The sequence below is a fragment of the Danio rerio genome, chromosome 4 (genome assembly GCF_052040795.2).
Source record: "Danio rerio strain M-AB ecotype USA chromosome 4, GRCz13ab, whole genome shotgun sequence".
NCBI classification, from domain to species: Eukaryota; Metazoa; Chordata; class Actinopteri; order Cypriniformes; family Danionidae; genus Danio; species Danio rerio.
The window spans coordinates 16,988,793-17,004,195 of NC_141024.2; the positions used below are offsets into that span (position 1 = coordinate 16,988,793).

A 15,403-nucleotide genomic window follows, 5' to 3' on the forward strand; every position below is an offset into this window, starting at 1 on the left:
CATTGACATGAACGCAAGACAGATTAAAAGCAAAAAAAAAAAGACCAAAAATGGGAGGATGTGTGTCAGCTTTAGAGTGCTTAGGTAATGTCTGCTCAAAGAGGAAACACTGTGTTCTACAACATATTTTTTGTCCAGTCAGGGATCAAATAGAGAAAAAAATGGAGGAGAGGGAAGGGAAAAGTCGATTTTTACATTTCCTGAAGAAAATCTGAGTAGTGCTTGCCTGTGGAAAACTCTGCCACAACGTAAAGGTTATGCTAATTGGCTGCTAAAACCTGCAGAGTGGTTGTTAGCGCATTGCTAAGCTCCCGCTATGATGTTTTAGGCCGTTATTCACTGGATCAACCATTGTGTAACGCTGGAACTGTGACATTCACACTAAATATAAAGATTCATTATAAAAACAAATAATTAAATTATTAATTTCAAGATTTAGATGCAGCAGGCAGAGTTTGCATATGACTATATCACACAAAACTGATTTCAGGGCTTTTTTACTTGACTTTTGGTGTAAAATTGACGTACATTAAGATGCATTATGGTCAATTGTATCACAAGTAGGTAATTCCCTTCCGGTTCATATCTCTTTTGTCCACTTTCAACTATTTACTCCTTATGGAGTGTTTGTATGAGCTGTTTGTGACCGAATATGTTGCTATAATTGGATTCAAAAGCACCTTGTTGCATTCCTACTTCTAAATGTACAGTATTTTTCCACTTTTGACCCCGTTTCCAACATTAATTCAGTCTCTTATCACAGGTGGTCAGTCAAGGCTCATTACTATTAACATTTGACCACTCGTGCTCAGTATCACTTGATTGAATGCGTGTTATCAGTGGTTATCAGCTGATAGATATGGGCCAGTAGGGGCCTTCTGCACCTACAATAAGCTCAGAAGGCTGTTCATCCATACACATGATACACAAGACCATACATGGCTGCGGGCGGAAGCTAACAAAAATTATTCTTTATTAAATTTCCCATTAATTGTATTTTATTAACGTTTACCCCAACCCTAAACAATCAGAAAAATGTTAAAACAGATCTGGATTTGGAGTCTTCTCCATTAGTATAGCTGATTGACCATGGGAACAGATGATAACAGTCTTACAAGCCTTCTAGGCCCCTACTGGCATATATCTATCAGCTAATTTCGCCTATTTAATTGAGTGAAAACATTCGAAGCAGGTGGATTATAAGTAAGAGGAACAGCAAGTAAATGAACATGAATAGATGGAAACTACATAACTGATTTTATTGGCGTTTTTTTGGTACAACACAATGCAATAGTACCTTGTTTTAGTGCACTTTCTAACAACATGTCCCAGAGCATAGTTTTTTTAGTCATTTCTATTTTATTAAAAAAAAAATTGTTGTTGCTGTTCGAACATATTTAACCCAACGCAATCTAACGGCAAATCGTAACTTTTTGATTTAGTGGCTAATTCGTATTCGTATCTAATTCATACAATTTAGAATGACTTGCTCATCACCCAATGATGGTTGGGGTTAGGGGTTGGGTTGGGTGCAACTCCTCCTTTTTAAAATCGTACATTTTCGTACGACAAAACTTGTATGAATTCATACGAATTAGCCACTAAACTGACAAAACGAAAGATACTTACGTTTCCTCGTGAGATCAGGCTGATTTAACCATATGACCCTATTTACGCTGATGGTGTGTTTTCTTCTACCTCTGAAAGTGGTTGAAAGTGAACCAGCTGAACACATTTTAGACCATTTGCATCTGTATTTAAGGTCAGACACTTGTGATCAGCTTGACAAAAACAAATCTTAACACTATGTGCAAATGAGGCTAAAGCTTGACAGTTTAATAATTAACAATTCTTACAAATTATTATATTATATTATATTATATTATATTATATTATATTATATTATATTATATTATATTATATTATATTATATTATATTATATTATTGAAACAATGAATTCAATTATTAATTCCCGGATTCAGACGCACCATCATTTTGCAGGTTAATTATGGATATAAATGTACCACACAAAACTAGTTTCAGGGCTTTTTTTATTTGACTTTTAGTGCAAAATAAAGATAAAAATATACATTAAGATGTATTATGGTCAATTGGATCATAAGTAGACAAGGTACATTCTCATTCACAATTCTTTTGTTGACTTTTAACCTTTTTTTTGTTTGTTTATTTCATGACATGTTTTGTTTGTATGAGCTTTTGTGACAGAATATGTCGCGATAATTGAATTCAGATGTGCTTTGTTGCACTCCTACCTCTATATGGACAGTATTTTTGACTTATGGCATTGTTTCCAATGATTATCAACATATTTTTAGTGTTTTATCACAGGTGGTCAGTCAAGACCTGGTTTTAATGTGACCACTTGTGCTCAGTTTTTATAGTATTGCTCACAGTGATGCACACATATTCTCTAATTAATAAAATCAATTTATGCGGATTATAAGCAAGAGAGACGGCAAGCGAGTAAACATGAATAGATGTCACCTACGTTTCTGAATGTATCTGTGCTTTTTGGTACTACACAATAAAATAGTACCTTGTTTAAGTGTCCCATAGCATGTTCATCATATATTCATCAATAATTATTTCAAATTTTTTTCAAACACTAAACATATGAGCATTTACACTGATGAAAACCAATCAGGTGTGTTTTCTTCTACCTCTGGAAGTGGTTGAAAGTGAACCAGCTCAACACATTTTAGACAATTTGCATCTGTATTTAAGGTCAGACACTTGATCAGATTGACAAAAACAAATCTTAACACTAGGTGTAAATTAGGATAAAACTTGAGAGTTTAATATTTAACAATTCTTACCAACATTAAACAATTTTAAAGTCTCTTGAGTCCTTTTTACAGCAAAACAGAAAGAAAAAAAAGTTTTTTTAATACCAAATTCGATACCAAAAAGGACTTTTTCAGTTTTTCTTTTTCACAATCCTTTCGAAAACAACATAATAAAGCTTTGTAGAAACATGGAATTCGTATAAAGACTCTAAAAAGGACACCTGAATGCTCAGGGGGTCTCATAATCCCTCCTTGCAGATCACATTTAGGGATAAAAACAGGCAGGGTGTAAAATAAGTATACTGACCTTTGACCTTTCAGCTTTACCACCGGCAGTCCTACGACCCTGAAAGGTCTACAGTTATGGGCCATAACCTTGTTAACTTCATGGAGCTAAAGTTACTTGCATGCTTTTCCTTAATCTGAAAATAGACAAGAGGGATAGATTAGGTATAATCACAGATTCATGACAGTGAAACATGATCTTTAATTAATCTGCAATAATCAATAGCATCACGATTTATATAAACACTCATAGACTCTGTGCTAATGAAAGGAGTGGCTTTACTACTAGCTTCCCGGGACAGAAAAACCTTCATTTTATATGCATATGTATATATTTGCATGCATATGGTAATGAAGTGAATCAGCCGAAGTGAAAAACAATAACACAGCAGCCCTCTTGTGGAGTCTGCATGTGTGTAAATGAAGGGCTTTGTATTAGCTGGTTTGTCCCTATAAGGGTTAAATGAAACTGAGGGAAGAGGGTGAAAGAGTGATGGTGTGAGGGATTGAGAACTATAAGTGTAAATGCATACATGTGTCCATATATTAGTGTGGGTGTGAGTGTATAGAGGTCCGTCTGGCTCCCATGGTTCTGTCTTTGACTCGATTACTCTCTCGTTCGCTCCACCTCCTGCTTTTCTGCCCGTGTTTCTGCTTCTCGTCTGCATTGACTCAAGCGCCACCTCACTTCAGCTGCAGTAACAGCAGAGACTCGTATGTGGAGAGCTCAGGTGTCTCTAAAAACGTCATGATTAGTTTTCGTCATTTGATATCAAGGTACAGTTGTCTTTAGCTGTTTAAACGTGAATTAATATGTGTATTATATTAATAATGATATTAATAAATATGAATTAGCAGTAAAGAGTTTTATCCAGATCAGTCGTATAAAGATACAAGATACATCTAAACATGATTTAATAGTCACATGTATTAATGTAAGATTTGTTTTTTATCCAAGCTACTTAAAACAAGGCACAATAGCTATATATTAATAATTAATTTACATAAGCACAATAGCTATATAATAATAAAAAAATAATTAGTTTAAATAAGGTACAATAGCTACATAATAATAATAATAATAATAATAATTAAATTTAATAAGGTACAATAGCTATATAATAATAATAATAATTAGCTTAAATAAGGCAAAAAAAACTATATAATGATAATAATAATAATAATAATAATTATTATTATTATTATTATTAATAATATTAGTTTAAATAAGTCACAATAGCTATTTAAAAAACAATAATTCGTTTAAATAAGGCACAATGGCTTTATAATAATAATAATAATAATAATAATAATAATTAGTTTAAATAAAGCAAAAATCTATAAGATAATAATAATTATTATTATTATAATTATAAATATGATTAATTATTAAGATTAATAATAATGTCACGACTTTTCCAAGTTTATTAATGATTAATTGGTTGATTAGTCACATTAAGGCAACTGTTTTGTGAAATTTGCTTAAATATGCATGTGACATTATATGTATATTTACATATGTGTATAATATGTCTGCTTAATATCTGCTGATACTGCTCCTTTAACAGACATTTAACTGACTATAAGAAACTTTGCAAGTACATATGAACTTGCACTAACCCTAACCCCAACCTAACAGTCTACTTATAATCTAATGTGAATTAGCTGGCATGTAGATGCAATGTAAATTAAATTCAACAAACGGACCATCAAAATATTATAGTGTGACCAATAACATAAATGGCATATTCCTTGGAATAAATAGCACCGTATATTGTTCAAAGACAGGTTATCCCATTATTGTGTCTGCATCAACCTATTTAAATACATAGGAAGCATATTAGATGCCAGCAAAGTGTAATTTTTCATCTTTAATAATAATAATTCTCCAGTACTAGGTTGTGGCTAGAAGGTCATCCGCTGTGTAAAACCTATACTGGAATAGTTGCCTGTACATTCTGCTGTGGCAGTCTCTAATAAATAAGGGCTAAGCTGCAGGAAAATTAATGAATGAACGAAACATAACGAAACCAAAACAAACTAAACCAAATGAAGCAAAACAAAACGAACAAACAAACGAACAAAACAAAACTAATAAAACATAATGAACGAACGAAACAAAATGAACGAACGAAACAAAACAAACGAATGAACAGTAATAATAATAACAATAATAATATAACTATAACAATGATAATTAATAATATTAATAATACTTATAATAGTTTCGAAGAAATGGGTGGAATATTGCAAAATAAAGCTGGACATTTTTGTTTAAATCATTTTTTGAAAACAGCTTATGAATTTGAATTGAAATGTACTGACACATGACTAAAGGGTAATAAAAGTAAAAACTAAAACTAACACTTAATGTCTATTTTAGATGTTTTCTTTGAACTATTGTGGATAAAATGTTATGAAAGCCAAAATCTAAAAACTAGATTAGTGCATGAAATAACCATTGTGTTGCCTTTATTGTCTCACCAAATAAAAACAAATGTGCAGGTCACCAATATGCAATACCAAATAAGTGTTAAAGTTTTAGCCAAAAATAATTTCAAACTAAGCAATTTCATTCATTCAGGAATCCCAGACTCACCATTGAAATGACTTTCAGGTCCCGTAGACCAGTGTTGACCTGGTTTTCTGTTTATTGACCTGGACAGGCGCTTTGTATCTATCCATTTATTCCTCTTCCTATTTCCAGGGTGGGGTTTCATTTCCTGGCTTTGTGTTTGCAGACATTCTTGACTGGTAAATAAGTTCAGGCCTTCTGTTCATTAAATGCCACAGGCTAGACTGAATCCTAATAAAATCACAGATGTTAGCATTAGCATTACAAGTGCATGCTCACAGATTTTGCACACTAAGTTTACTTCTTTTATCAATATGAAGCAATTATCTAACCTCAGGCAATGTAACAGTCTGTGACCTATCCTGGGTTCGGTTTATGGGTTGAAGATGTCTGCAATTTGTTTGTTCTTATGCCTTTAGCTTAGGACTGATCAACTGCACACACCTACTGTAGTACATGCATTGTGAGTTATTAGATTCAGTTATAAACTTTAACCATCCAAAAGGCAACCTGGAGAAACAGAAAGCAAGGGGTAAATAAAAGTTTGGGTCATACAATTGGGTACACTTCTTGCTATTTCTGAACTAATTTCTGAACCCTTGCTCTATTTTCTTACGTGAAATCAATTTTGAGTGGTTGTATTAAATCAATGACATCTTATCCCAATTTGTATTTGATTGTTGGTACTTGTGTTTACCAGTATGGATGACAGAATTTGATGGCAGAAGTGCAGAATTTGTTTTGAGAATGAGAACGTGTTTGCAGTTTTGCTGAAAAGTCAATCTGCACAATGTGTTTTACCATGTCAATGGCTTTGTTTTATCTGTATTGACAACAGATTGCACAATTAGCTAAATGAGGCAGAGAACTTGGTTCAGCCAATGGGTTTTAGTGTACTAGCAATTGAGAAAAACTTTAACTATGACTTCTGCCTTAATAAACTCTTCATTTGCTGCTTATTATTAGTTATAAACTGTTAGGTGTTGGGTATGGATGTAGAATAAGATCATGCAGATTATGTACTTTAGAAGTAGCAATAAACTGCCAATGTCTTCATTTAGGCAAGCAATTAACACTAGTAATAGTTAAAATTGTTACTTAAAAAAATAATTCATAACACTTTATTTTTAAGTTATATTTGGGGTGTCCAAACTCGGTCCTGGAGGGCCGGTGCCCTGCATAGTTTAACTCCAATTTCCTTCAACACACCTCCCTGGAAATTTCTTGTATACCTAGAAAAAGCTTGATTAGTTGGTTCAGGGGTGTTTAAATGGGTCTGAAACTAAAATATGCAGGACAACGGCCCTCCAGATTCGAGTTTGGACACCCCTGTTATAGATTCTTAAGTGAACAAAGCTGATATAATGAGAAGTGGTAAATTGTGCAACCTTGATCTGCTAAACTGAGAATTATTTGTTTCAGATCTCCATATTTTTAACACTTGTCAGTTAAAAAGAGTCGAGTCAAGGCTAGTTTATTTATATAGCACATTTTATACACAGTGGCAATTTAAAGTGCTTTACATATACAGGAATAAAAGAGAAAAGTATAAATAAAATAGAACCAAATTAATTTAAAAACAGATAAAAACAGCATAAAGACATGTTTTCCCATATTCTAAAACACCGGTGTATCATATTTTGTCATTTTACTCAGGAACCTACCCACTCTACTGATCAACCCCCCGTTGTGAACTTTTTTGGTACGTATTCATCTATTGGACGTCTCAAACAGATTCAATTTGTTCACGTTAAGTCGATAAGTTAAGCTTTACAGCTCTAATTACGTGCCCCACAATTTCAACTTCCTTCTGGAAGTAAATCGCACGGCCACTAATTTCTACCCCCTCACGAGAGTAGATCACTTTAGCAAGCCAAACGTAATAAAAGGTATTGATCTTAGCCAGACGCCAGGGACTTTACCCCCTCGCAACAGATTATCTGTGTCGAGTCATGTCTCGGATCTCACTTATTGTAATTACGCTGCTATCCCAAAGAGACAGATCTACCAGTGTGGAGATGGCCCAAGTTAAATCTTTTAACTGCCCGATCAGATACAGTTTTTCCAAAAACACCGGTGTATCATATTTTCTCACTTTACTCTGGGACTTCCCCATTCTGGATATCAACCCCCCCCCCCCACCGAGGAGTCAATAAAAATACTGTCATATAATTATTAAATACTAATATATATCTTTCACATTGGTTTTGCAATATTATTGCTGAAAAAACATTAGTTATAGAACAACATTTTAAGATTTTTTTTATTTAATTACATTTTTAAATGGACAGTAAATTGAAAATTTCACAATTAATTACAAAGATACCCCAAACACATGCAGCGAAATGTAACATTTTGAAGTTATATGACTGAAATAGTATTCTTCTAACATATTCTCCCAAAACAGATTCTTATTCATTTCCATTTTTATAGTGTACAGTTTGTCCCTTTGTTATAGAAATTTCAGATCAAATAATTATAAAGTATCGTCTTTAACACAATACTATTTATCCATTCTTAGTGTATGTGCACAGACAACTTATGAAAATATGCGTGCCAGCTCACCGTCTCTCCCATTTGCCAATATTAAAAACAAATCTGCTTGGGTTAAAATCAAATAAACTCAACAAGTAATAAGAAAAAGAGTTTTCAAACAGATAAATATCAGGGGTCAGGGTCCTGCTGGACTGTAGGGATGTTCTGGAAGAATCTCCTTCACCTTACTAAAGTCCTCTCTTTTTTTCCCCTCAGTCTTCCTCTCGTCTTTTCCTCAGACTCTCTCTCTCTCTTACTCTCTCTCCAGCTGTCTCCCAGTGCCACGTAGCTTCCCTGCATTATTAGACAGATGGAATTCACCAACCCTACACATGAAGCTGCGATTTGCTTTCTTTCCATCTCATTTCTCTCTCACTTTGTCACCCCTTTCCCCCCTCTTCACCTCTCCTTCCCTGTATTCCCTAACTCTTACACACACTCATATGGTTTGCTTAAACAGTCTCACTGAATTGAAACTAAAGACCGCAAGAGATTGGCAAGACCCTGTCAACTTTGTTCATATGCAAGAGCAGCAACACGCATATGCTTTGAAATGAAAATATACATTTGAGACATCTTTTTAAGAACGGCCATTAAAAACTCACAATAATGTGAATAAAGAGAGTTCAATGATCAATGATGATCAACTTTTCTAATGGAGCATATTAACTTTGTAATTCTTGAACCAGGGAGAAATATTAAAATGTATGCAAAGGTTTGTTAAAATATACTCTTCTGCCACCTATTGGTGAATACAACCATGTGCAAGTGTCTTGCAAGGTTGTATTTTGGACTCATCCTAAAAGCATAACCTTAAAGTACTCAAATATGTTCAACCAAACATGTTTATTTGCAGGAGATTTCTTTCCTAAACACACACACCCACACTGGAACTCCAGCCAATGGCATAGATGGACTGGTTAAGTCCCTTGTGTGAGAGAAAGAAACAGCCAAGATCATCTCGGCCAAATTCTGAATAATGCGCTTTTCTTCGCTTCAAATCTGGCACAAATAACCACAGCCAATCAGCAAACCCAGCCAAGCACTTACCAAGAAAAATAAAACAAGCAATTTTTAGAAAAACACTACAGATAATGAGAAACAGTGAAAATATCGTATCAACTCGACGTGAAGTATGTCCCCTGTTGAATCTTAAACAGTACATATTTGGAGTGAAGAACCACTGATATAACATTAGCTGGAGAAGACAGAGATAAGATGACTGCCAAGTTACAAAAGCGAGTGATTTATTTTCTAATGTAAGACATGTTGTGTCACATTGAATCAATACACAATCTCAAAAACAAGTGGGACTGGGATTCATCCAAACAAAACAACTCTGATCTCAGTCTTATTCAACATCTAGTCAAATTTCATCACAACAAATAACCCAGGCCGCATACACTTAAATTCTGTTTTTGGCTATATTTGATCAGATCGAGTAGGGTCTGTCTGCGGACTGCAAGATAGGGGCGTAATTTGAAGGTGTCTTAGGGGCGTAACTTCTAGTACATTAGAGGCATAACTTGAAGTTATGGAGGCATGTCAAAAGTATGTTGTCCTCAACATGGCGCTGTACATCAGTTATTAACGTCTACACCTACTCCACACCTAAAGCCAACCGTCACAATTATTAACGTCTCTACCTAACTAGGGTTGTTATGATACTGGAATTCGATACCAATCGGTACTGAAATGTCCCGCAAACATTTAAGCGCTGTGGAGCATATTCTTAAACATCGCTGATTTGCCATTGTGTTCACCTGTTCACCAGAAATGACTGTGATTGGCCTTAAAAGTCATCGGTTCACCAAATTGAGCCTAAACACAGATACAGGGACACTGAAGCGTTTTAAGGTCACGTCGATCAGCTGGTTTCTTTAAAAGCTGATTTACGATATACGATGAATTGTGGCTTTAAAAGGCTCCAATGTCCCTGTATCTGTGGTTACATGCAGTAAACAGCGGTAAGTTCGGTGAACCGATGACCTCTACGGCCACTCACAGTCATTTTTGTTGAGCATGTGAAAACAATGGCAAATCAGCGATGTTTAAGAATGTTTAGGTTATTTGCAACCACAGGGGGCGACATCGAGTAGAAGTCAACGAATAAAGTTGCATGGTGGAGTTGCTAATCGTATGAATATAATAATATATCAAAGAATTTGTTGTAGATAAATTTGGAGAAAACTCTTAAAAAAATTTTCTGGTAAGCCATCTTGCCAACTACATTTCATTGTGACATCTCACATGGTTCAATATGACAACTGCAAGTTACGCCTTTGACTTACTACAGGTTACGTCCCTTCATCTTACGCCCCTGTTTTGCAGTCCGCAGGCAGACACACTTGATCAAATCAGAGAAGCAGCATCAGAAAAGTACTCAATATGTGTCAAGTAATGCACGACACCTCATGCCCATCAAAACTATCGTCTACAGAGCTGAGCATTTTTGCAGTTTATATAGTTTATCACTAACTGCAATTTCTGACTTTTCATCCTATTGAAAGTAAGTTTGTCAAACTCATCATCGTCGCAGATGCCAACTCCAACCATAGCCTGCCCCTTTTATCTAGGGCTTCCCAATTGATTCATTCAGTAAAGTTCCACCACTTGAAAGCCTCTGAGGCATCTGAAGGCCAGCGTGTCCAGATGACCTAGATCTATCATGTTATATTCCAGTTGCACCTTCACCAAGCGGCTCAGTGGGGACACATTGTCTCGACCCCAACAGAATGCATCACGAGGAATCGAACGGATGTTGTTGTGCATAAATGTTGCAGAGTGCAGCCACAATGGGAGCTGCCGTGGTACCTGTTCTAAGGCATTGTAACTCATATCTAGCTGATGCAGAAGTGGGAGAACTCTGAAGGCACCAAGAGCCACTTTGGCGATTTTGTTTCTTGCTAAACCTAGATGCTCCAGTTGAGGCATAGAAACAAAGGCATCCTTGGTAATGCTCAAGATGAAGTTTCCTTCCAAGTTGAGGGTCTTTATGGTGTGGGGTAGATGGCGAGGAACTCGCTTCAGTAAGTTGCCTTCTAGATTCAAACTCTCGAGGCCAGTGGCATTCAATAGTGCTGCCTTCCCAAGCCCTTTATCGGTCAATCTGTTCAAACTTAAATCCAGAATCTGCAACTCTGACTCTCCCCAGAACATGTCACCTTGTAGACGTTGAATGCGATTGCCTCTGAGATACAGTTCTCGAAGACTGAGGGGCAGCTGCATTGGAACAGAGGCGAGCTGGTTGTAGGACAGAGTGAGGGTCCGAAGGCTGCCCAAAGGAAGAAGCACACCTGGAGGGATAGTCAACAGGGTGTTGTTGCTCAGGCTAAGAATTTGCAAACTCGGACAGCGTTCAAAAGCTGCATTGGACATTGCACTTATCTGGTTCCAGTCCAGACGTAGCTCCTCAAGAGTAGCAGGCAGGTCTGTGGGGATGCTTCGGAGAAGGTTCCGCTCCACATATAATCTCTTTAGACGCTGAATCCCTTCAAATGCTTTCTTGACTGCGGAATCTGTTAAACGGTTGTTCCTTAACACCAGGAACTCCATGGAGTCGTACTGGGAGAGCAAGTTTAACTGAATGCTATCAATTTTGTTGTTCATTAAGAGAATGTACCTGGAGTTGTAAGGAATTCCATAAGGTATTTTGACCAAGTGTTTGTCAGAACACTGCACAACCCTGTAAAACAAGAGATTGATTTGACGGACAAATTACAGTGTAAAAAGTTAAGGTCAGTTATTTCATGCTTGGTTAAGACAATTCTAAAACACTTTTTTGTAGAGTTTAGCTGCAACCATAATCCAGTAGACACGAAAAAAGCTAATTTCATCTGGCACAGTTCAACCAAAAATGAAAAATTGCCATAATTTGCTCATTGTCCAAAAGTTGCTAGCATGTCTGAGTTTCTGTGATTTATATTAGGAACAACATACCATACTATGAAATTCGATGGCTGTTTTACTCCCAAGATTCTTCAATGTATAATGCGTTGTGTTCAACAAAAGAAAAAAAATCAAGTTTAAAGGCACTTTGTGTGAGGAAATAAAATTTTTTGGGTAAACTATTCTTTTAATGTCTTCAGGAGTGATAAAAACAACAACAGGCAAGTAAGTTTAATAAGGGTTGGAGGTCGAAACCGCTCCATCACACCTGCCTGTAGGTTTCAAGTGAGTATGAAGATCTCAGTGAGCAGGTTTTAGCATGTCTAATTACTGTTAAACTATAAAACACAATAACCCTAAAGGACACCCCTGGGTTAAGATGTAGTTGACACATACCTCCCATAGCAGGAACACTCTGATGGGCAGTAGTTATCTTCAAAATAAGGAAAATGCGACGGAGTTGTTGGCTTCAGTTTCTGCTCATGATTTAACTTTTTAACTTTCTTTGCTTTTTTCGAAACTTTGGTTGTCTTCCTTGGCTTCCCCTTTACAGCCTTTTTTTTCTTCCCTTTCAGTGTTTTATTGTCTTTATGTTTGGCCACTTTGCTTTTTGCTTTGTCCGTAAAGGTACTGGGAAGGGCCTTTGCAGTGGGTCCCGCTCTCGCTGACAATGCAGTGACTTCAACACTCACTTCCTCCTTTAGGTGGAGCTCAGAGACGTTCATCACATGGAGTTCCACTTTAAGGTCATCATTTGTTCTGCTTTCATTTAGTAATGTGGTTCCCATTGCATCTGGAGTGTGAAATTTTGGGGTTTCAACTGTGGTTTCAGATGAAAGGTTTGTATTGGTGATGACATACAAGGTCTCTGGAGCTGATGCTGGTCTCTGTGGTGTGGAGGAGAATGATGGAGGTGGAGTAGCTGATTCTGTGAGCAGAACTGGATGGGATGTGATAGATATGCTAGGAGTGTTGTATTGCTTCAGAGTTGGCCGGGTGAAATCCAATGTGTCAGGTTCATCCGGACTCTGTCCTTGCTGGTTCTCTTTTTCCTCTGCATCCTCTGTGCGTATCATTGTTTGTCCCATTTCTGTTTCTTTCATACCATGTTCTTCATTACTATTGTTAGTTTCTTTTTCTGCCCCACGGATTTTGACCTCTTCCTCACTTCTTTTCTCTTCTTCAGCGTTTAGAGCTTCCATTACCCGAGTAAGTCTCTGCTTTCCCCAAAGGTCACCTTCTGCAGATGCATTCTGCAAAACGGTCACATTTACACCTACAGAATAAAAGGTAACTCATCTTTAGGACCTTTACAAACACAATACATTTTTAAAATAAATACTGGCTCAGTTGTTATGGGACATTTGCCAAATATACTGTAATACCTTAGAAATAAGAGTCATGATATAAGCAGATTACAGTCATATTTCCTTAGAATACTGCATGTTTTTTTGTAATCCGACATGCATCACTGAAACATTCTGAATATTCAACATTAAAACATGGATTAAAACGTATTTAAATTAGTTCAATTTAGGAGTACTTACTTGGCTGAAGCACAAAAGTGTGTACGGTCACAACAAAAATCCAAAACAGCAGCACAAGGGGCTTCATTTTTACCTAAAAAGGCTAAGGAGAAGAAAACAATCATCTAACTAACAATGAAAAGTTAGAATAAAACCATCTGCAGTATAAGAAAAAATCTGTGGCCATCAACCAAGCTCCAGGAGACTGAAATAAAAAATGTAAACACCTACGATTTTAAAAATGGCAGGCAACCACATTAAAGTTTCCAGAAAGCTTCCATTTACAAGCTGTAACTGATCATTTGAGCATAAATCCAGACCCTGAAGATTTTGTAATGAGGTCGGCCCAGCAGGCACGGCTTACCTGGAGTGTGTTCAAGGTGAGTATGTGGCATCCGTCCTTCATATGTAGAAGTTCTTCTGCTCTGCAGACATGCTGGCTTTCTGCTTCACCGTCTTCACAGCATGACTGACTCAACACAAACAAATAGATGCGCATACGGACTAATGGACCCATTTAAAGACTCTCCCGTCTCCTTAATGCAAATTCCACATACACACTCAGGAAAATGACTCGTGAGTTATATAGCTCTCTTCAAAGATGCTTATCATTACGGGAATTTTCTCACTTACACACTAGATCCGAAAACAATCTAGCGGATCAATTCAGAGGAATGAAGATAGACATACTAAATTGGAAGGTCAAAGGTCAGGATTGATACTATTTGCCTTCATTTCACAGACACGGGTACACTTGCACTACAATGACAAGTATTTTCTTATGTGACCTTTGACCTTTCGATAAGATTGTGTGAGGTGCATAGAGCTGTGTGAGGTGAGGCATAGCAAAATATTCTAGACTGAAATTCAACTGTAAAAGTTTAACTGTAAAAAAGAAACCTTTTGTTCAACCTCTATTTGGTATTTCATCGTAACAGATGTTAAACCAAACAAACAAATTATTCAAAACCTTTGTCTACAGAGATTCTTCGCTTTTCTGAGGCATTTGAGCAAGCCGATGTCTAATTCTGACTCCTACTGTGTCTCCCAGCAGAGCTTTAGCAGATGCAGCTTTATCCAGAGTGTGGGAAAACAAAAAAGATGATTAAAATAAGATGCTTGCTGTCACCACCAAACAGCAGGAGAGGAGAGCGTGAGCTGGCAGGAAAATGCAGAGTTTTGGATAGTTTCGCGATGCGTTTGCAACTTTGTCATACACTGTACGTCAGGCCTTCCGTTAACTGTGCCAGAACATCTGACAGATTTACACAAATTGTTTTTACAGGCCAGCACAGCACATCACCGGTTTATTTTTATTCAAATATTTTCAGAATTGTCTGATTTTAAGCTTGCTTCCTAAGTTGAAGTTTTTAACACATGGTACTTAAAAAAAACGTTTATTTTGTCGCTGCATTTGCAAATTCAATCTTACTGTATTTACCTATAGAGGATATATTATAGTGTCAATTTTGATATTAATAAAATAAAATAACAAATGACAAAATATTGACTGAATCCACTATCTGCGATTCTACTATCATTTATTGTATGTAAAATCTGTACTAGGCATGGGCTGGTTTAAGATTGCGACGGTAAGATAACATTGGATATAAATATCCAGGGTTCATACACACTTTTAGTCAATTTTCATGACCTAATGTTTCATGTAATGTCTACATATATGTGGTAAATCATAAGAAATGTTAAAATTTATTACAGCATATCATAAAACACACAATAGTTTCAATTTATTTTTATATCTACAGTATGTAAAATAGATGATGCT

At 36.2% G+C, this 15,403-nt stretch overlaps 1 protein-coding gene across 1 annotated transcript; it reads right to left on the minus strand.

Moving 5' to 3' along the window:
* Window positions 1–7,917: 7,917 nt before the first annotated feature.
* Window positions 7,918–14,149, minus strand: wu:fc23c09. Its single transcript, NM_001423131.1, has 4 exons — window positions 13,982–14,149; window positions 13,639–13,720; window positions 12,488–13,367; window positions 7,918–11,888 (listed from the first exon to the last, which is right to left on the minus strand). Exons 2-4 carry the CDS (start codon window positions 13,703–13,705, stop codon window positions 10,799–10,801), a joined length of 2,037 nt encoding a protein of 678 aa, NP_001410060.1. The 5' UTR covers window positions 13,706–13,720; window positions 13,982–14,149; the 3' UTR covers window positions 7,918–10,798.
* Between the last annotated feature and the right edge of the window lie 1,254 nt (window positions 14,150–15,403).